The sequence below is a fragment of the Sphaeramia orbicularis genome, chromosome 24 (assembly GCF_902148855.1).
Source record: "Sphaeramia orbicularis chromosome 24, fSphaOr1.1, whole genome shotgun sequence".
NCBI lineage: Eukaryota > Metazoa > Chordata > Actinopteri > Kurtiformes > Apogonidae > Sphaeramia > Sphaeramia orbicularis.
This window is the reverse complement of record NC_043979.1, coordinates 36,907,565-36,929,842: the sequence shown is the minus strand read 5'-3', so window position 1 is coordinate 36,929,842 and position 22,278 is coordinate 36,907,565. Positions and strand designations below refer to the sequence as shown.

General features: G+C 39.5%; 1 protein-coding gene across 1 annotated transcript in view; it reads right to left on the bottom strand.

Annotated features, from left to right (window-relative positions):
• Positions 1 to 20,962, bottom strand: part of tulp4a (TUB like protein 4a) — a 31,708-nt gene extending 10,746 nt beyond the window's left edge. Inside the window, 5 exon segments of the mRNA XM_030128752.1 lie at positions 3,820 to 4,000; positions 4,427 to 4,588; positions 5,506 to 5,634; positions 18,739 to 19,619; positions 20,908 to 20,962. Coding sequence (XP_029984612.1) covers positions 3,820 to 4,000; positions 4,427 to 4,588; positions 5,506 to 5,634; positions 18,739 to 18,990 — 724 coding nt within the window. The 5' untranslated portion in view covers positions 18,991 to 19,619; positions 20,908 to 20,962.
• Between the last annotated feature and the right edge of the window lie 1,316 nt (positions 20,963 to 22,278).

The window sequence follows — 22,278 nt, the reverse complement described above, 5'->3', positions numbered from 1 at the left end:
GTGATAATGGGTCATCATCATATATCATGACAGAGGGACCTGGCAGGCAGAGGAGAAGGCGGCCTGGTGTTTTAGTCAGGTTGTCGGCTTGAGAGATACTTTCTATCAGAGCCAATCAATTACTATTGACTGGTTTAATTAGTGAGTTAGAACATAATCACTGTTTCAGCTAAGGCAAGCATTTTTCAGCCTTACCACCAGACCCACTGACGGAAGGAGAAAAATAATAGCACAGCGAGAGAAGGACAGATCCTCACTAATACACCCTTAGCAACGGAGAGTAATTAAGCTGCAGAGAAAAGGAGGCAAAAAGAAAAAAAAAAAAAAACAGGAACCAATAAAGAGAGTGTACACAGTGGAGGCAGCAGGATGTGGAAAGCTAAACACACACTACTATTCCCCTGTGAGACTGCACACATCCCAGTGTACCAGATTCATTTCAACTGGTCAGCTAACTCAGTGGTTCTCCAACTTTTTCAGGTTGACACCCAAAAGATTTATTTAGTGGGTTTTTTTGGGTCCTGAATGCAAAAAAATAAGTTATGAACTGGCATAAATCTCACTCTTACATCATCAGAACAATGTTGAACTAGAAGCACTCGGAGAGCGCAGACCTCCGCCAAGGCTGATCAGTGCCCCCCCCCCCGATCACCACCAAAATTTAATCATTTCTTCCTTATCCCATTTCCAACAAACCCTGAAAATTTCATCCAAATCTGTCCATAACTTTTTGAGTTATGTTGCACACTAACGATCAGTGCCCCCCCCATGGGCCCCCCCCACCCCCGATCACCACCAAAATTTAATCATTTCTTCCTTATCCCATTTCCAACAACCCTGAAAATTTCATCCAAATCTGTCCATAACTTTTTGAGTTATGTTGCACACTAACGATCAGTGCCCCCCCCTGTGGGCCCCCCCACCCCCGATCACCACCAAAATTTAATCATTTCTTCCTTATCCCATTTCCAACAAACCCTGAAAATTTCATCCAAATCTGTCCATAACTTTTTGAGTTATGTTGCACACTAACGATCAGTGCCCCCCCCTGTGGGCCCCCCACCCCCGATCACCACCAAAATTTAATCATTTCTTCCTTATCCCATTTCCAACAAACCCTGAAAATTTCATCCAAATCTGTCCATAACTTTTTGAGTTATGTTGCACACTAACGATCAGTGCCCCCCCCTGTGGGCCCCCCCACCCCCGATCACCACCAAAATTTAATCATTTCTTCCTTATCCCATTTCCAACAAACCCTGAAAATTTCATCCAAATCTGTCCATAACTTTTTGAGTTATGTTGCACACTAACGGACAGACAAACAAACAGACAAACAAACAAACAAACAAACCCTGGCAAAAACATAACCTCCTTGGCGGAGGTCATAAAGGATCTTTGCTGGAACAATGGGACGTCAAGATAAAGTCAACAAACACTTCTAACAGTGACAAAGTTAGTTAACCCTAACCCTAACACACTGTTAGAATAAAATGTACACTAAGACATGACTGAGCAACTTTTAGCCTTTTTAGACTTGCTCCTCTACCAAGTACAAATGTGTTTATCGGTTATGAGGCATATCCTGGTTTTGATCATACCCAGGATATGGTGTTTACATGGAACACAGATAAATCTGGATACTCATTTCCCTGTTTACATGATACCAATACTAGCATCCGAGTTACTCAATACTGCTGCTGTTGGTGCAAGCACCGGTAATTAAATTAATCTAACATAACTAAACATAACTAAGTAACTTCTGCCAATTTTCAAGTTCAAAAGCTACAGCAAATGAGACCACTTTGGTTTATAACACACTTAGCAGTGCATTGGTGACTTGTTTTACTGATGTTTATCTACTGCCAGCAATGGGAGATAAGATCAACAGGTAAACACATCCTCCAGCTGTTATTCTGTCACCACATAGGACAAGGAGGAGGATGACGACACGCAGCTGTGGCTAATGGCAGAGTGTTGTCATAGTGCAGTCCAGCCACTGGTTTTAAAGGTAATCCACATAGTAAAGTTTCTGTAGTAATTTCTACAATGCACTGTTGCATGGTTTGTTTAGGGGCAGCTGACATCCTGTTGGTTGCTTTACTATGAACTTAACCATCTCATCTTTCTTTCCAATACTGAAAGATAAAACTCTGTTTCTGTTGTTCTTGTGAGATTCTTAAATTACCACTGGCACATTTGCATTTCTGTGACATCATTGTCGGTAACTTTGGTATGACCTGTACATGTAACAGTATCCTGGTTATGGGGATTACTTCTGTTAGAGAATCTGGGTTTGTTCTGAGTTTCTCAAACCTGGCATAAGGTCGTATTTGATATTCAAATGGGGATACAATGTTTACATGCTCACAATCCTACAGTTTCGGTGTACTGACATACATGTAAACACAGTCAATGGCTCATTTCAAGACATTTGTCCAGTTTAATTTTTAAGCTTTCCTTCCTGAGTACCTCCATCATAAAACATTAGGTCCCTCCTGTTTACAATTACTTCAGTACAGCAAATGTTTACGAACTCTCTCTTCAAATGAATTTTCATATCTTACAATGGTATTGTATTGTTATATTTTACTCTGCCAACCATGACTCGATAAAAATGGTTCTGCAACCCACTTTGGGTCCCAATCCTAAATTTGGGAAAGGTAGTGCTAACTCACCAGCCATACTGTCATCCTTAGTGACAGAGTGACAGGACCTGATTACTGCTATTGTACATCTGTGAGTCAGTAGCCGACCGTGTCAAAAAAAGGAAAGCTGATGTCACTAGCATCACAACAGGATTAACTAAATGCAGAAATTGTCACAAATTAAAAATAAAGCATCCAAAACGGTTTGTGGAAATATGTTTACCCTGAAACTGTTTTCATTTTGTACCAAGTTGACAACTCTGGTAATGAGGGCTGCAAAGGCTAAAACAGGTCCTAATGGTAAAAATAGCATTCAGTCAACTGAGGCATCATACTAAATTACCTCAGCTCTCCTGACATCTCAAACTTATTCCAGTAGAGTCCAAACGGATTAGAATTTAAAAATCTATATAAAAATCTATGAAAATAAAACTGAAACGATAATCTTAAGTGGTTAATCTTAAGTGGACTTTTTATGTTACTACTGGCAAACTTCAAATAATACAAACGCATTTTTTCAAGCTTCAAAGAGGTAGCAATGTTAGTGTGTCAATAACAGGTACATGGAAACCCAAGTAGTGAAGGCATATGTAGATCAGGAGATGCCAATGAATTACTGAAAGAACAAACAGGATATTAAAAGGAACTAACACAGTGGATGAAAAACAGCTATGAAACACTACCATGTATCAAGACACACTGAAATAAATGGTGCTATGCTATGTGATCCAAACCAGTGGATCACTTCAGAATCTTACCCTTTCATCCACCGTACATTCTATCTGCTTGTTTGATTTTAACTTTTTACAAGATTTGCATTATCACAAGATCAGACACATTGATCAAAGTGTGCTGCTTTCTCTCCATCCCTACTTTCCCATTGTTTGAGTAGAAATTATGTGGCTTGTATTGGATTGACCTTTGCCCTTGCAGTGCATTGCCTGCTTATTATGCATGCTGGCATTATATGGTATACGTCTTACATTCAACTCTGTGATATATGCATAAAAAGCAACAGACTTTGACATGATGTTACAATAATTGCAGGATATGTGCCTAATCTAATACACATACGTAGTTTGGAAACCTTATTTCACCATATTGGTAAAACAGATGGTCTTTGGACTACTTTGAAGAGTCTACTCCATAACTCAAAGGCAGAGTGTCATACCTTGTGGTGGGGAATAGTCGTCGGAGTCTGTGTCGCTCTCACTGCTGTCCTCGACCAGGAAACTGGGGTAGTTCCATGACATGCCAACGATGCCATCCGACTCATGCAGCAGAATGTGTGCCAGCATCCGCCCATGACAGTCCATCACTATCACCTGTCCATCTGCGGTACCAAACAACACCTGCAGAGGAACATGAAGTGTTAGTGGACAGAAAAGGAGTAATAAAACTTAAGGAAATGAAAAACAAATAAAAAGGGAGTTCACTTAGGTATAAAAATAAGATTGTAAGCAAAACTCAAAAAAATACATATCATGAAAAAACAACTTGAAGAGAGAGACATATAAGGGATGAAGGCAAAGAACCAAGATGTGAACACGTATTCAAAGTGAAAGCTTGTTGACATCCAATCCGACTTGACAATATAACAGCATGAAAGCAAAAACATAGCCCATCGAGGGCACAACACATTCAACACAGGGAATGCTTGCTGTCACTCACTGCTAATCTCCTCAAGGGTGTGTCTGTGCGTTTTGAATGACAAGTCTGCATACTCAAAGTGGCAAAGGAAACATTCTTATCCATCAAAAATGTGGTTTGTGTATTACCTGCTGGTCATCGGGGGTCCAGATACCACAAGTAATCTGGCTTTCCAAGTTGATCTCAGAGGACCAGTGTCTCTGTCCGCTCACTGAACCCACCAGGACAAAGCCATCACGGTATGAGATGAGAGCCTGGGTGCCATCATGGGACCAGGTGAAGTCGCTCACCTACAACAACACACAAGAAAGAGTTAAAGATATAATAACAACAACCTCTGATTCTTCAGGACATACCAACTATACTTTTTTGTATAAACACATATTAAATACTCTAAAAAGCTACTGACACAGAACTCAAACTACTAGTTTCCTCACTGTGGAGACCCTGAGGATGTCAACAGACCTGTGTCGTGGTGTAAAAACCAGAAAGGCCTCTAGGGGCCACTATAGGGACATGTACAACCAGTCAGATTATCAAGTCTCATCCCAGTACTACGGGTGTCAAACACAGATAGGTAACAAATTAGAGAATAAACATGATGGTGGTAACAACACACTCATCCATAGGGCGAGACAGTCACTGAATTGCTTGATGAATAAAAAAATGATGTGAATCTGAATATGCTTTGACTTCAGTCACCAGATCTACATGCAGCTACGAAAAACTTTGAACTAATAATAAAATATAATTAAAAAAAAAAAAAAAAAAAGAGAAAATATCCTTTTGAAGAATGGACACTCCAATAGGCACCTGCTCCAAAGGCCCCTTTTGAGGCACTGTTTTTTTTTTTTTTCTGTAGCTGCCTGCAAGAGCTTAAGCCTCAATGTGCCAGTAGGTGTAGATATGTATACATTTATGGGGCACTGAAGTGCTATTCTAAATACAATACATCTCAAGAAGCTCTTGTTGAGACTGTCATGTAGTAAGTAAATTGATCAGAGAAGATGAGATGTTGTCAGGATTTATCACTCTCAGATTTGCATATGACAGTGATTGATGGATGAAGTCTCCAGGCAGGCTTTGACACTCTGAATCTCATTTATTTACGAGCTTTACATATTCTGTGTCACACATAACATAGATTATAAATAAGATAAAAATCCTTCTCTTTACATATGTCTTGTTTTCATGTCCTGTATCTTACCTGAGCTCCACGGTCGTTTACCAGCTCCACTGACCAGCGGCCCTCATACTGGATCCAAACGAAGATCCCACCATCTGTATCACATGTGGCCAATTTCTGGAAGGGCTCATTCCACCTCACCAACACCACCTTGAAGACACACACAAGAGCAAATGAATGGGGCACAAACACTACAAATGGACTATCCTGTGTCTTTTTCAGTCTGGAATTTTATTTTATTTTTTACAATTTGTTAAAATTATTCAGCAGCTATCTTCTTATTCTTACCCTTATTATGATGGAGACATTCTAGTGACTTTTACCTGTTAACCTATCACAAATAACAAAGTGGCCTTGACTCAAGACTCTGAAATCTCATCTTTACTCTTTGCAAGTCATTCTAGCTGAGGGCTCCAGCTGAATGCCTAAAATGCAGAAAGTTAACCAAGTTGCCACATTTCAATGAGCTAAATTTAGCATCCAACCAGATGAAAATCTATCACAAAGTGGGTTAACCTCATTTTCAAAGGAGCTGCTAATATCCTGAATATCATAGACAATGAGATTGTGTTATTCCATCTCTTATCTATCTGTACCACACTCTTCTACAAACACTGAGTGCTCCATGCATGGAACTTGATCCAACTGAGTATGTTTGTGTGTCAGTGTGTAACTTGTGCTCTCTTTTTCATTTTAATCAGAGCATTTAGTTTGTTACGTGGAAATAGCTGATTCTCACCTGGTTTTAAAAAAAACAACTATAAAAGAAAGTGTGGAAGAGGGAACTGAACGGAGAAAGTGAGTGCAGTGATGAAAAAAAAAACCTATATTCTCTCATGGAGATGTCATAAAGTGTATAGCTGTCAACAAAATCACTTTTAGAGACATATGGTTCATACATCCAGGGCTCCATCTGATTAGTCAAATGTTCCTACATGGAGTGTGAACGTATGTAAATTAAAGGATTTTCTTTTGTGTTTCTTGCAAATGTTCATATCACGATGATGAAAATGTGATTAATGATTGGGATCTATTACATGAGTATTTCATATATTGTTATAGTCTTGGTTGGTAATTCTAAATATAAAAGAAAAACATAACCAAATGGGTAAGTTTATTAAATAATTGTATAAAATATTTGCCTTTCTGGTCATTTTATATTAATTTGTTATTCTATATTGAATTTACAGAAAGCGTATGACATGTGATATGCATCATTATACAAGTATGAAATGAACTATATTAAGATATGTCATTTTTGTCATATCACACAGTCATAGATCAAATTGTTCATAACCTTTACAACCTTCATAACCTGTGCAATGTCATCCATCTCCAGGTTAACTGTTGCCATCTGCCCCTCCTCTCTCTTTGTTTCTATGTGTCTGGTCCTCTGTAGCGTGACTCAGCCTATTCCCAGAGGAATAATCCTAAGCAGGGAGAAGCTCTGCTCTCACTGACTGAAGCACGTGGGCTGAACACGCTCAAACACACAACACACTGCAGGTTTTAGTGCAGCTTACGCTCTCTGAGTGCAAGGCCAACAGAGCAGTGGCAGGCAGATGGATAAATCACTCAGTCTTGCCTGTTGCTACTCTTCCATTGACAACCTTATCCTGTCCTCACCTTCCACATTAATACACATGCAACTTAACCACTGTCTGTTGGAGCCTGTGTTTTTATACCCAGGTGTATGGACTCACAAGGGGCAAATTTTGTACTAAGCATTTTTAATGCATTATAGCTCTATTGTTTCCAGTAGATGTATTTTATGCAAATACAGCAGTAATAAAAATGGTAACAATTAGGCTTACTATTCTGATAAATCTTCTTGCCATTTTCCATGTGTCACTGTAGTGTATTGTTTAATGTCAAAGTGATAAAAGACCAGGTAATGGTAGCTGAAATTAGACTGATAGGTTTCTCACAAACAAGTGTGTATGTAAACACTATGTACAGTCACATCTGCCCTCGAGTGTAATGAGTGCACAGTAGGATTAATCCCTCTCCTGGCCCTGCTCCCACAGCAATAAGATGTCCTGTGAGTCAGATTTACCGTGTTTTCACTCCCACTCCCATGTGATATAAATTCTGATGTTGCTCTATAGGTGTGTCTCAGCTGACATGCACAGGGAAGAGAACACCATGAGACCTGGGCTGCTTCAGGTCTTTATGTCATTCTGACTGAGTTGACCAAATTCACGGACCATTAAAAACAGCCTCCTATCCATCAGTCACCTGATGTTGCAGTGCACATTGGACTGGGTGCAAAGCTGACAGACTATGGCAACAGTACTGTCAAAGATAACACATTTCCATGTGTGGATTTCACTGGGGGAAAACAAATCCATGTAGTTCCTCCACCCATGCACTGTCTGCAACCTCTGGTGAGCAAAATGAATTTTCCGGATGGTATAATACCACATAATTCAGCTCAAGTCAGTGTAGAAAAGACATTTTAGATTACCTAGGAGACCTCATTGCACACTTTCACCATTACTCATACATACATGAAATGACAAGGGTAGAGGGAAAAAGAAGGGTTCACCAGTGCTGTGCCTTACATGTGTAGATACTTATCTGCAGCCATCACAGAGGTGACAATAATCTGTGTATGTGTGTAAATTTAGCTCTGTGTGGAGATTAGTGTGAGCCGGTCAGGCATCCCGCGAGGGGGACAGCTGAGCACTGTACTGTGACGCTGCGATCTGGGAGATCAGACGTCACATGGAGACAGACAGGATAAGAATGAGGAGCCACAAGACACTGAGGGGCTGGAGGGGTCATGGGCAGAAAAGGTACAAGGGTACATATAAGCAATACAGATTTACACAAGTCCTAACCAATTATTATCTGTATGGTGCAACAATACCAAAAATAATACACCACTGAGCAGGCTACTGATGATAATCTGGACATGGATTTAACACAAAAATTACAGTGATATAAAGCACAATCCTGAATCTTAGTCAAGACCTGGTACCGGAACAAGAGACTCCAGGGTTGTGATCCTTTTAATACTGTCCTTTGGCCGGCATGTGGCCATCCATTGACTGGTTTTTCTTGGAGTTGGCACAGCCGTTACTTCTGTCTTGCTGTTTCCATTGCAGCTCTGTGGCCTCTTGCTGGAACTTGAAAAGTGGAAGCTGAGCTGACCCCAGCAATTTAACTGAAAATACCAAATCAAATAAAGGGACAGCTTTGGGTTGCATTAGAGTCAGCAAAAGTGAGAGGACACAGTGACAGCCCAGTGTCACAGCAGTGTAGCTGTGTGCATATGGGTCCATGACAACACTGCTCCCAGACACAAAGGTCTTCCTTTATTCCAAAAAAACTTGCATTATGTTGCTCACGCAAATGCAAGACATTCTAAATACAAGTAAATGCATACAAACTGAAATAATAAACATACATACGCAGACATTTTTATTAAAACTAGTCTATTTACACCTGCATAAGATAACAATCAAAAAATACCTGCTGCAAGCTGTTCATTTCCATGTGTAAAGAATTACTCTAAAGCAGGGTTGTCAAACATAGGGCCCACAGACAAAAACTAGCCCGCCGTTTTCATAATTTAATTGCACTTTTTTGCACTAAAACATAGACAAAAAATTTAGTTCTCATTATTTATAGGTTATTATTCTATCATTTTATTGGTCTGGCCCACTTGAGATCAAATTGGGGTGAATGTGACCCCTGATATAAAATGAGTTTGACACCCCTGCTCTAGAGTCAAGAACAGCTAGATGACGGGAGAATCAGATAGAGGCCAAGCAAAAGAGACCGACACAAACCCCGTGCCCTCTTTGATTCTGGGTCTGACATGATATTAAATCAGACACAAAACTCAATTAAGAAAAGCGCTGTGCTGTGCTGATACAAAAGGAAGGCAGCCAGAATAGGCAAAGTGTGGCAGGAGTGATTTGCAGCATCACAGAAAGGGCAATGGGACAAGACCTGCAGGGGAGGAAGTATCTGAAATGTTTACGAGTAGAGCAAGTGATTAACTTCTTAATCAATATTAATAACTGTTAATAGTAAATACATTGGTTATCAGTGATGTAAAGCTTGAGAGAAGCAACAGCAAACAGGCTGTGTACTCTGAGTAGAGGCCAAGTGGACTCATGGACTTGTATGCATACTCTTTTATCATTGATAGTGTTGTATTATATATATTGTATGGAGAACAATTAAGAATAGCAGCATGCTCAGTCTAAGTATTTGATTTTATAAAATTTTCATGATATTTATGTTTTTTTGACTGTACAAATGTATCTAAACATCAGTAGATTATCTTGAGCAAACAGTGCACACCACTGACACAAACAGTTAAACAATAACGATACTGTAGATTCATTATAACATGTATTTCCTGTTGGACACATATCAACTACCCAACAGGGTAGTTGATAACAAGGCTGTGGAAGAGATGCAGGCTCTAAAGAAAACCTACATTTCTGGTTAGATGAAAAAACACAACTACTTTTAAACATTATTAAAAGGTTACATACATAAATATTAACAACTTTTCAGAAATATCATGTTAATCCTCTAAAAAAGGTTAATAGAATTAAAGAGAGTGACAAACAGCTCCAACCGTTCCATTATTTGGAGTAGGCCTGGCTGCAAGTAGACGGGAATATTAGTGGAATATTTCTTTTCATCAGCTATGTAACCAGTGTAGCAGAAAAGTTTTTATGTAATTGTCTCATCCTTCACCACAGAAACTGCTCACAGCGACATATAAAACATACGCTGAACTCACTAACAGCCCCTTTTGGAAAATTTCTAGTGAGCAGACAGGTCCACCAGAATCTGAGGAAGCAGCCGGGCCTGAGTGTTATGCAACATGTCCTCTCCAAGGAGGGATTAGCACTCTAAAGCCAATTCTACAAAGCACATTTGGTGAGACCATTTTAATGCAGAGCAGGGGTCATGTAAGCTTCAATCCTAAGACGGATTCAGGTGTCAAGAGGTCAGATAAGGTGAGAACAAGAAGGTATCCGACCAAAGAGGAGTGGAAATAATTGAGAGATGGCACCTTGTGAAGTCTGGGAATCAGTCAAATGAAGGGGAGGCGGGATCATGATTGACTGGAAGAAGAAGAGGGTAGAGCTATGATGCTGAAGAAGAGCTAATAAGTCTGTGTAACCAGACCAGGGAACATGTAGGAGTCCGGACACAGGTGGTGAGAAAACCAAAGGTGACTTAGACCAAGTGTAGGAGGGGGTGGTGGATGTGGCTGGACCAGAAATGCATCACTGTCCATTAAAAGCCATGACTTAACTCTTAACTTTGCTCATCTTGTGCTGCAGGAAAATGACGCTGCATTCTCCCAATCTTGCAGTTTATTATTGGACTAAACAGATAAGCCAGCTGCATCCTCTTTTTCCTCTCTGTCCATCTAAAAGAACTGCGTAAGTCCCACATCAGTGCTGATTCCAGCAAAGGCCCTCTACAGGAGCGATAAGCTGACTTATTTATGAAGACTAGCCAGGCAACAACTTTTAATGCATGAAAATGTCACACAGCACAAGTGAAAATGAGAGGCACGCATTGGACCACAGTGATGGCATACTTTGAGAACAGAGATTCATTCTCTCTGATCTCTCACCATCAACAGCATTTGCAGAAGAGAGCTCAGACAGAGCCCATCAAAGTTTGAAAGTCAAACATTTTCACAGGATTGAAACTAGAGTAACATCAGAACCAAGCAAACAGCTGAAAACTGAGAATTACTTTTTTACTTGCAGGTTTCAGCCACATTATTTCCTGCATAGATACAATTAAAAAGCACCTCATACACCTGGAAAAACTTACAGAGTGCTTGAATCTGTATTATATGTCAAACATTAATCACTAAGCATTATTACTGTACTAGAACTAGAGCAAAGAACAAGTAAGGAACATGTGATCAGACACAAATTAGTGTGTGGGTCAGTATGTAGGCCAAACTAGGTGTACCGTGAACCTACGGGTATACCACAAAGTCGTAAACATTAGCTGGTTTCCTGGGGTCAGCTGTTTCTTTCGGATTAAGGCCTTAGATTGTTGTCCCTTTCTGCCTCAGCAAAGCGCCAGGATCTGGCCTCGAAAGGAAAACCAACACCTGGGACTCCATAAGGCTCCTAACAGTAGCAGGGAGGTGTTTGTCAATGTCTGTTCAATGGTTTGAGCAGGAACAGTCCGTTCATAACTGAAAAGAAATTCTGTCTCGGCAATTCATGCAATGACATTGTGCTGAGGTCTCAATTATGGGACATAGTTTTAGCAAACAATTTGACAATCTCCTCCCTCCTGAGACCATCATGTAATACTCTACTTATTCACAGCATCCATGCACTAAGACTCAAAGTCTGCTTTCAGGGTGCAAACAACTAATTATGATTTCCATTATCAAGTCATCAGTTGATTAGCAGTTAATTTAAGTTTACTCTCTGTCAGAAAAAATTCTATAACAAAAAGAACATTTCATAACATTAAGTGAGGTCTTGAATCAAGATGCAAAGATATATTGTCCAAACTTACATCAGTATTGGCCAATATAGGTCTTATTATTACAGATAAGATGTCATTTCACTGAAAATGGCAACTGATGTTTATCCCCCAAAATTGAATTTGTGCTCAGTGATAGTGTGATAAAGAGCTGCAATGTTTTAATTTGTTACTTTAGTGTTTATTTGTATAGGGACAAATATATAGTAAAGAATATTTCCACAGATAATGGCATATATAGCCTAGGATAACATGCAAACCCAGTCCCTATCTGGGCTTTTAAAGTACAAAAAACACATGATAAAAACTATGTAAAATACATACACAATCATTATAAAAACACAACACAAGCTAAATTACAATACAAAAAAAATAGGACCAATGGCCCTGTAGCTTACGAGCCAAATTAAAAGCTTTGGGAAATGTATCCAGATGCCATTTATTATCACCCAGTTATGTGTATTTATTATATTACAGAAATAGTCCATGTTTTGGTCATATTCCAATCAGATCTGTAAAAAATTCAAATTCCAACTTGATATCATTGAAATTTACTGATTTATTGTATCAATCCACGTCCTATCTGTTATAATGGGAAAATTTTTAAAAGTCGCACCAAATCCAGAACCAGATCTGGATCAAAATAATTGCAATACCTTGTGCTGACATCATCATAAAGAAGCTGTATACCAAGTTTGAAGTCAATCAGAACTGTAGTTTGGGAGAAAAAAACGATTGAAATGTTTTCCCCATAAGAGCCCATGTTAAATTTTCTGTAAGTTCCCGGATCCAGAAGAAGATCCTTATCAGCATGTGGCCATTATGTTTTGGTCATCTCCCCATCAGGGCTGGACTGTAGAAATTTCAACTTGATATCATTTATATTTACTGAGTTATTGCATCAATCTACTTCCTATCTCTTATAATGGGGAAATTTTTCAAAGTCACACCAAATCCAGAATCAGATCCGGATCCAAATAATTTCACTAACTTTTGTTGACATCATGATAAAGAAGCTGTATATCAAGTTTGAAGTCAATCGGAATTGTAGTTTCGGAGAAGAAGACAATTGAAATTTTTGTAACGGATGACAGACGACGACGACGGACGCCGCATGACGGCAGTAGCTTACAGCCTGTCAGCCATTAAGCTAACTAGCAAAAGACAGACTGATCAATTTGATTTGCGCAGGACATTTTACAAATGTTCTGCGCTGCCAGGTATTGGCTCTGATAAGGACTGACATTTACTATTTGGCTTACTTCTACGGGAAGTAATCGCTAAAAAATAAAAATTGCAGCAGGAATTGCTTTGGTTTTTGATGGTTGATTTTGAGATGTTGTAGTTGAGATTTTGTTTATTAATTAATTACATTGAGTGCAATATGATAACTGATCAAGATTTATTTATAGATTAACTTAGGTATTTATTAGTTTGGCTTCAGTGTTCAGTTCAGTTCACTTAGGCTATGTTCAGACAGCAGGTCTTAATGCACAATTTGGATTTTTTTGGTGAAATTACATTTTTTTGTGTGCTCATTCAGTATTACACATTAAATGCAACTTCTGTCAGTTTTGAGTATGAACTGAATGCGACCCTGGAGTGATCAACATGCGCAAAAAGAGGTCCTGATGTAATATATGACCACGCAGGCACACACTGTGTTTATGGAAGTAAATATTGAGGGATGCAGAATTGTGACGTTTGTCACATTTCAATGGCATAGAGGTTGGACAAATGCGACCTGGCCATTCAGGCTGAAGTCACATTGCAAAATATCGGATATGCATCAGATTTAGGACCACATATGAAAATGGCCTGGGTCAGATTTGAAAAAAATCCGATTTGTGCTGTTAAAACTGTCTTTAACAAATCGGATGGAGGTCACATATGGACAAAAAAATTGGATTTGCACCACATTTGCCTGCAGTCTACACGTAGCCTTAGTTTCTAGAAAAAACACAATGGAAATTTCAAACAGTGTTGACATTTTTTGGGGAAAACAATATTGGCCAATCAATCATCTGTCTGCTTTTTCCTGGTAGAAAAGATCATCATGTTGTGATGTTATGACCACCTATCAGCCAAATTTAGGTTGATTGTTACATTTAAGAAGCCAGTGTTTGTTATTTCTGCTTGAGAAATAAGAGTGACAGTATGTTTTGCTAACAGCATGATCACACTTCATTGTGCACCAGTAAAATTTATAGACAGAAGAAAAAACTTTAATTCAATCAGTTTACTGCCATAAAATAGATTTGTGCACTTAATGTTTTCATTATAAATATACAGCCAGTGATTCCCTCATACTGTAATTCATGCATATAACACAAGACAAACAGAAGACAGCTAGGAGATGATGAGATACTGAGAGACAATTTGCCCAAAACCTGTGCTGCGGCCAAACTTTTTCTTGTCGACATGTCAACAGTCGTTGAAACGCTTGTCTGTGGCATTTGGCTCTCATGGAGAATGAATGGTCTCTTACTGACTAGCTGTTCACTTTGTTCAGCATCTGAACACATTGAAATGGAAAAAACAACAACAGATCGTCAAAAGAAGCACTGATCTATTTTGATGTATGTCCCACAGGAAATATTCTGCAGGATCATTAAAATAGTCACATAAAACAACGCACAGTCTATTGCTTTTATCTATTTTCAGTTTTATTTAACTGTGATGCAATTGATATGTCTACTGCAAAAGGTCATCAGCTCTGTTGAAGCAGCAATATGAAAATAGTACCAGGACATCCAAGGCCAAATTTCACTCCAGTAGAATATTTTTTCTTCTCCTGTCGATTATTTTTGGACTAAAAAACTGTTAACACTTTAATTGCATGATTGGGATTTGGACATTTGTTTATAGATATTCTGCTATACATAGATACAGATTTGCATATTAAAAGTCTGGCATGACACTCTAAAACAGTCCTAATTTTCTGCTGTGGGATCGATCTGTTTGAGAAACATACAAAGTGCTGGATACATTGTAGTGTGTTCCTGACACACACTGTTAAACGAAAGCTGAGGGAGACATAACAAAAGGAGCAGTTCACCTCATTTACATTTTGCTATGTTTGAAGCTTGTAATTATCCCTCACTTCAGCTAAAAGGCTAGTAGACAAAGAGGTAGACAAACCTTCATCAGGAACTTACTGTAGGTTCTGGAAAAGCTTTTCATTATATGAAGACAATGATAGCTTTCAGTATGGGTGGCAGAGTCGAAGAGCAGCTGAACCTCCCCACACAAACACTAGATACCTCAGGTGGATGCTTTTACTCAAAGTAGCTATGAGTGCCAACTTTTTTGTTATGAGTGTAAATCAAACCTATAATCCAAGCAGGACAAGTGCCATGCTCCGTAGGAACATAGAGCCCCATCAGCCCGTCCAAGGTTCTTAACAGATGTCTGACAGCTTAAGATCTGCCCTCTACTTTACTACATTCTCATTTTGGTCCAAGTCCAAAAGACACATCCATTTAGACACTCACTTACATCAGAATGATCGCGGGACACACGGGCCTATAAATCAACAGGAATAATGGGCAAACTAAAGAATGCTAGTATGGGGTATTGATTTTGGCAGGACCGGGCAGGATGAATTCATGTTGCATTTTTCTATGTGCTCCTTCATAACATGACTTGAGCTAATTTACATGAGAGGACACTCATCACTGGTGAGGACAAGCGTTCAATGACAGTGCTGATGTTTAAAGGACATGATTGTCAGGGGACACGACTGCATTTTACTGCTGAGCAAGCAGCCTTTGAAGACAATGGAAGGTTACCCAAATATATTAACTTCCAAGTAATACAATTATTTTTCTTAGTCACTGATTGACTGATATTTTTAAATTTTTCTCCCCAAGTCCCCAAGCAGGTTTATGAGACACCACAAAACAAAGCTGTAGTGGTGACTTTAATATACAGCTCATTATACAAGTTTCATTTACATCTCTGTCATAAACAGAAACAACAGTCGGTCTTCTTTTCCAAGCTTGCAAGCAAATAAAATTTTAATAACAAAAATAACTTTCCTATAATGCAATTCAAGTTTTTCATCATCTAACCAAAAGAAATCAACATAATTAGAAGATTTTTAATCAAAAAGGACATTCCTTATAAACAAAGAGTAACTATACCAAAAAATGAATGTCATCCCACAACAGAGCTTGTCCTCTTCTGAAGTAGCACTGAACCTGTCAGTCTCTATGACTAATGCTTGTGTTACTGAATGTAGCCGTGCACACATTAGTTTTGGGATAGTATGGGACAGTATTTTTTTCTCATGTCATATATTCAGTTGATTTTCCTCTATACAAACAAAACAAAATGGGGTTCATGATTAATATAAGCACCTGTGACTTGTATCAACCTTGTAGGTGGTATGTTTCAAACAGCCTTTTCACTTCTCATCATCAGAATTGTGATGGAAAATGACAAGTGAATAAACAGATCTTTGATAACCTGACAGAACTCATTCAATAGTGTAATTTCTACCACTTTTGTCATCCCCAAATTATGCATAGAGAGAACAACCTTCTGAACAAATTCAGCAGCTTCAGGTTGAGAGAGTTCAGCCGTCACTACACCACTGCACAAACCACATCAACAAAAGGGAAAATTCAGTTCTTGGACCACATTCAAGTGGGCAGAGTTAAATGACATTTCTGCTGCGCTTCAGTCACTCTCTGTGGGGATTCATCCACTCTCCTCTCAGCTGCCTTATGGAATGCTGACACAGCACCTTACTCCATCTGACCAACAGCTACATCCTCTAAAAGAGAAAAATGCAACCTGTGTGCAATCTGCACTTCTGCCAAGACCGCGGTGGGAATACTCATACATACAGCAGGTGATACACATAGGTACTAGTTAGCCGGTCATTCTAATTCTAGTATTTTATTACTTTTTATAAGCACACAATTGGAAAATTTAGTAATATTACCACATCAGAAGACAAGGGGAATGCCGGGGAGTGTGGATCAGCAATGTTTTGACTGAGGAGTCAAAGGGTGATAATATAAGGATATTAAAGCTGCGTATGATGTTCATCACTAGTTTTTCATCAAAACCCAAGTGATAACCTAAGTATCATGAATCCGTAAGTCTCTCTGTGATTATGCATCTGAATCATTCCCCACACGTTGAACAACTTCAAAGTACTCCACCACAAATAGACCATTTGTTCACATACCAAACCGTCACTCAGGGTTTTTTTTTTCGGAATTCCACGCAGCCGCATTATGGCGGCAGCGGTAACAAACACGGAAATGGCTTCATTGCCTCTTGCTACTGTGGCTGTGTGGAATTACGGGAAAAAAACCCGTGTGACGGTTTTGTTTACGTTTCGGCTTGGTATGAAAAAAAAAGGACTGTTTGTGGTGGAGTACACTTCGAAGTTGTTCTCCATGTAGGGAGTGATTCAGGCGCATAATCACAGAAAGACTAACGGATTTGTGATACTTAGGCTGAATCCCAATTCACCCCTTGGCCCTCCCCCTTACCCCTACCCCTCTGCTTTGCGCGTACACGTGAAGGGGTAGTGTCATCCCGATTCTCAATTAGACGGAGGGGAAGGGCTAAGTCGGTGGGCTGTATAGCCCTCGAAACTGAGACTTTTCAGGACCACACTACGAACGAAGGGATTGGAGAAATTTCCCATAATTCTGTTCAAATCATTGGTGAGATAGAGGTAAACACAGTCAAAAAGTGCAGCAGTGTGATGAAAGAAACACACAAATGTACATAATTTTTTCGTAAACAACTTAATAATTTGATTGACCGTTTAATACCGTTTCAATGTGTCATAGACTGCATTTCTGTGGTTAGTAGTTGATAGCTGCAAAAAGATGCCCAAAGCCCATGCAACAGAGATGGTTACAGTTACTGAATATTTTCGGAAACAAAGTTATTGCATCTGTTAATAGCGGCATTGATGACTGCTTACGATGTAACAGGTCGTGAAGATTTGTCCTATTTCATAGAGGAATGTTTCAACCCCTACCCCTTGCAGCTCTGTTTCAAGGGGTAGTGCCAAGCGCAAGGGCCAAGGGGTAGGGGTAAGGGACAGAGCTAAGGGGTGAACTGGGATTGGGACTTAGGCTATCACTCAGGTTTTACAGATTTGATGAAAAATCGGCGACGAAAGTCACATGCAGCTTTAAGCAGTGAGTGGTGAGTGTGAAACAGTGCAGTGTTAGACACTAAAAAAAACCCCAAAACTATGACAGTGGTTTTGGGTTCAGATGGAAGTTTAACTTTACTGTGTCCTCTAGACATTAAGTTAGAATCTTTGCAAAACAAAAAACTAAATACTATCCTGAGGATAAGTAAATCAATGACACCATTCTGTACCTCACTCCTCTGTCTGACCAGCCTGAAAACAGGGTAAGTGGCAGAAAAAAGGTTCTTCACAAGTACAGTCACTTAAATTCAACTCTGCAGAAGTAAAGGCCCAAGGGGGAATGAAAACATGGCTCTAACAAGAGGAAACTGTTATGGCTTATAATTAGAAGGAGGCTGGAGAATGACTTAGTGTATTTAAAGTATTTATATCTTTAACAGAATAACTATATGAAGCTTGAAATAACTTTGAGAGAAGTGAGAATAAAAGAAAAATATCCATGTAAGATAAAAGTTGAAACATTTAATCCCTGAACTGGACAAGACCGACTAGTGAAGCCTGATCACGCTGAAACTATGAATATTTCTCAAGTCTAGTAGTACTTTGCTACCAAAAAATCCTCCTACCTCACTGTTGTGTCCTCTGAGGTTGAAGTTCACTCTTTGTGGTGTGGGTCGGTCCCGTCTGCAGTGACTGGATGTGAACGTGACCCCTACAACTCCACGGCCGTTCCCCGTGGCCAGCCAGCCCTCCTCGTAGTAGCGCTTCCTGCACACCGGTTTCTCCTTCTCGCTCTTGGGCACCCTGCCCTTCCAGGACAGGCACAGGATGTTGGAGTCGCTGCAGAGGACTGGGCCATGCTCCACGGCGGCGAACATCCCTGCAGCTCTCTGCGTCCCTCCGTGGAAGAAAACAACCTGCAGAGTCTTTATGAGTGTCTCTCCTCCACTGAGGTTTCAGTCTCTGTGTTGAGTGTGAGGCAGCGACAACTGTGCATAGTACTTGCGCTTTCACTCGTTAATCTTGGAGATTTGTAACACTGATTAAAGATGATCAGACAAAACCTCTTCAAAAGCACAAAAAAGGTCACAAAAATAAAAATGCAAGCATTACTGGGCAGGAGATTTAGAGCCAAATGGGCTGCATACACAACAAAAGGCACTCATCAAGTCATTTTGATGCGTTTGATGCCTTACTGATGTTGACACTGACAAGGCAACAGATGACAATAACCTCAGTAATCCATACTCATGTCACATAAAAAAATGTATTTTGTAAACTAATAATCCGGCATTTAATCCATTGGGAGCAACATTTCTATCCAGTTCAGTGTGTCATGTTTGAGCTCCGTGTCCTCTTCTTTGGAAGCCGGCTGTCAGTATGAGAGGAGGAGGAGCAGGGACTCCTCTCCATCAGCTGTCAGCCCGCAGGAGAGCCGCTTCTCCCGGTAACGTCATCACGTCAGCCAGTCTGTCTGCACGACCCGCCTCGGGGATCCCATGGAGGACTGTCGGATTAACCAGAAAAGCAGACTTAGACTTAAAATAGGGTAGAATGGTCACAAGGGCCATCAAACCAACAAGTGTGAGACATAAATAATAGAGGACATAACTGTTTTATAAAGCGGAAGAGCTCGGTAAAAGCGTCACAGCCCCGTCCCCACCGCCTCAGTGTAAATATTAATGACTTAACCTAAAATTACCACTCACTTACCGTTACTTATGTCTCCCACGGAAACCAATTTACTTTGAGAACCCTTGCATTCCCGTGTAGCGGAAGGACAGGCTATTTAACAGACTCTTTAATTATTTAACACAACCATAGATCATTTTTGTCCTGGTTTTATTAAACAGATGTAACAAAGCGCGGCCTCTCGCGGCAAAACGGTGGAGTTAAAGAGAAAAACAAGGTGGGATGCTCTACAGAGAAAAACAACATCCTAGGTTGAATATAAGAGAATAAAACATTATCCGGAGTTGAACTCATTAAACAAATACACGGAGGAAGCGTCAGATTGGGTTTGCTTTGACTCTCATCTGGCTATGTAAATTAAATCAGAGTTAAAGTGTTGGACAAAAATACATAAATCAATCAATCGAGGCAATAGACAATTGTGAGATGCAATTCAAACAAACTATAAGAATGCTAATGAGGTAAAAACAGAGGCAGGTGACGGTAGAAGAGCAACCAAAAACACCCTACAAAAACTACACTTAAAAAAATGTTAGCGAATATTTTGTAATTTTGGGAGAGGCTCTGCCAAATAGTCACTGAACCCGTGAGATGATGCCAAAATACACGGAATACCCATCACCGTAACCTGCTTGTTAGCTGTGAAGCTAGCTGGACTGGACCGGACCGGATGGAGCCGTATGGAGCTCCACGGATCAAAACATCACCTCGGCAGCGACATTAGTATATACCTTTGTCAAGAAAACTAGCTGAGCCGTTCGGTGACACAGCAAACGTCTGCTGCTTGTGCTGTATCTTCCTCAAAGAGCAGTCAGTCAGTCAGTCAGTCAGTCAGTGGAAGCTAACAGGCTAACCAGGCAGCTAGTTGAACACGAACCACCATCAGCGGAGACTGGCTCCGTCCATCCGCCGCTGGCACTCGTTGCTAACTGGCTACGGCTAGCCGCGTTAGCCTAATGTTTACCCAAAGCTTTCTTTGTAACCCAGAGTGTAGCTAGACGAAACGGCTGTATACCGGCGATACGGCTGATAAAGTGGAAAACTGCAATGAACCGTGGTGTCAACAAAGCCGGGGGAATGTGAACGGGCAGCGGAGAGCTTACCTCGGCTGTGCTGCTGCTCCGTCCGCCTGCAGCCGCTACTGTACACCTACTGGGCCTGACCGCCGAGTCACGTGACACACACGTGATGACACCAGTTTAATCATCACAATGATCTCATGAAGGTGGTAGTAAATAATATTTTTCACATTAACATAAATATACGTTTTACTATGGTAAAAAATGGAGACACTGATACGTTTGAAAGGCTCTATGTTCAACAAACATACTATATCTTACATTTAGAACAGGGAAGTCAAACTCATTTTAGTTCAGGGGCCACGCAAGGCAGGAATATTTATGTGGGACAATGTGAGAGAAATAAAGGCCGAGCTTAAAATGAGAAGTTAGAGCAGTTTAAAATGTGAATATAATGTCTGAACTAAAAATACAACTATAAGTTAACTTAAACGATAACATTATTTAAGAAAAAAAGCACAACCCATAGACAGTGCTTGTTACAAGTTCAGTTTTCAGCATATTTTATTTAAATGCAACTTATTGAATACAGGAAGTATAAAAAGTCTAAGATTTATAAGTTTGGAGTCATGTCTTCTCTTTAAAATATGTAAAAATAGAATAGAATAGAATAGAATAGAATAGAATAGAATAGAATAGAATAGAATCTTTATTGTCCACCAGAGTAAAAAAAATGTCTTTGACTCTTCAACATAGAGTAAACAGTAATAAAATATCACCTAAAATGACAAAAATGATGAGAAGAATAAAAAAAGTAAAATCCAAGGAAATGATTCATAACAAAATAATATATAGTTCAACAGAAAAGGATTAGGGCCACTGGGGGGAAAAAAAATTAAGCTCCAATATATATTTTTATTATTATTATGACAAAAAAGTCAGAATTCTAAGATTAGTTAGAATTTCTTTATTTTTATTAGTGGCCCTCATCCTCTTCCACATAGTTCAAATAAGATATAGTAGAGATAAAAACAATATATTCTGGCAGTCTGTGTCATGTTAAAATGTAGGATATTGTTTACAAGTCATGCAGCAACAGACAAAATCCTGTGCTGTGGTTAAAAATTAATTTAGGGGGGATTTAATAAGATTGAATTAGAAAATTTGCGAAGTAGCATATGGAACGTATACAGAATGTCTTATAATGTCTTTTACAATGCATCATGTCTTCTGGTGACTAAATCTGCTGTTTTCCTTTACATATAAAAGCATTTTCACTTTAAACTGAAAATATGAAACTAGAAAAGTTGGTGTATAAAATTCACCAGAATGCAAGGAATTAACGGTTAATACTAAAGATTAATGTGGCATCCCCAATGTTCAAATGAAACTCATGAACGTGTATAAGAACAATGGCATGGCATGGTGGAAGCAGCAATGACAACACAATGAAAA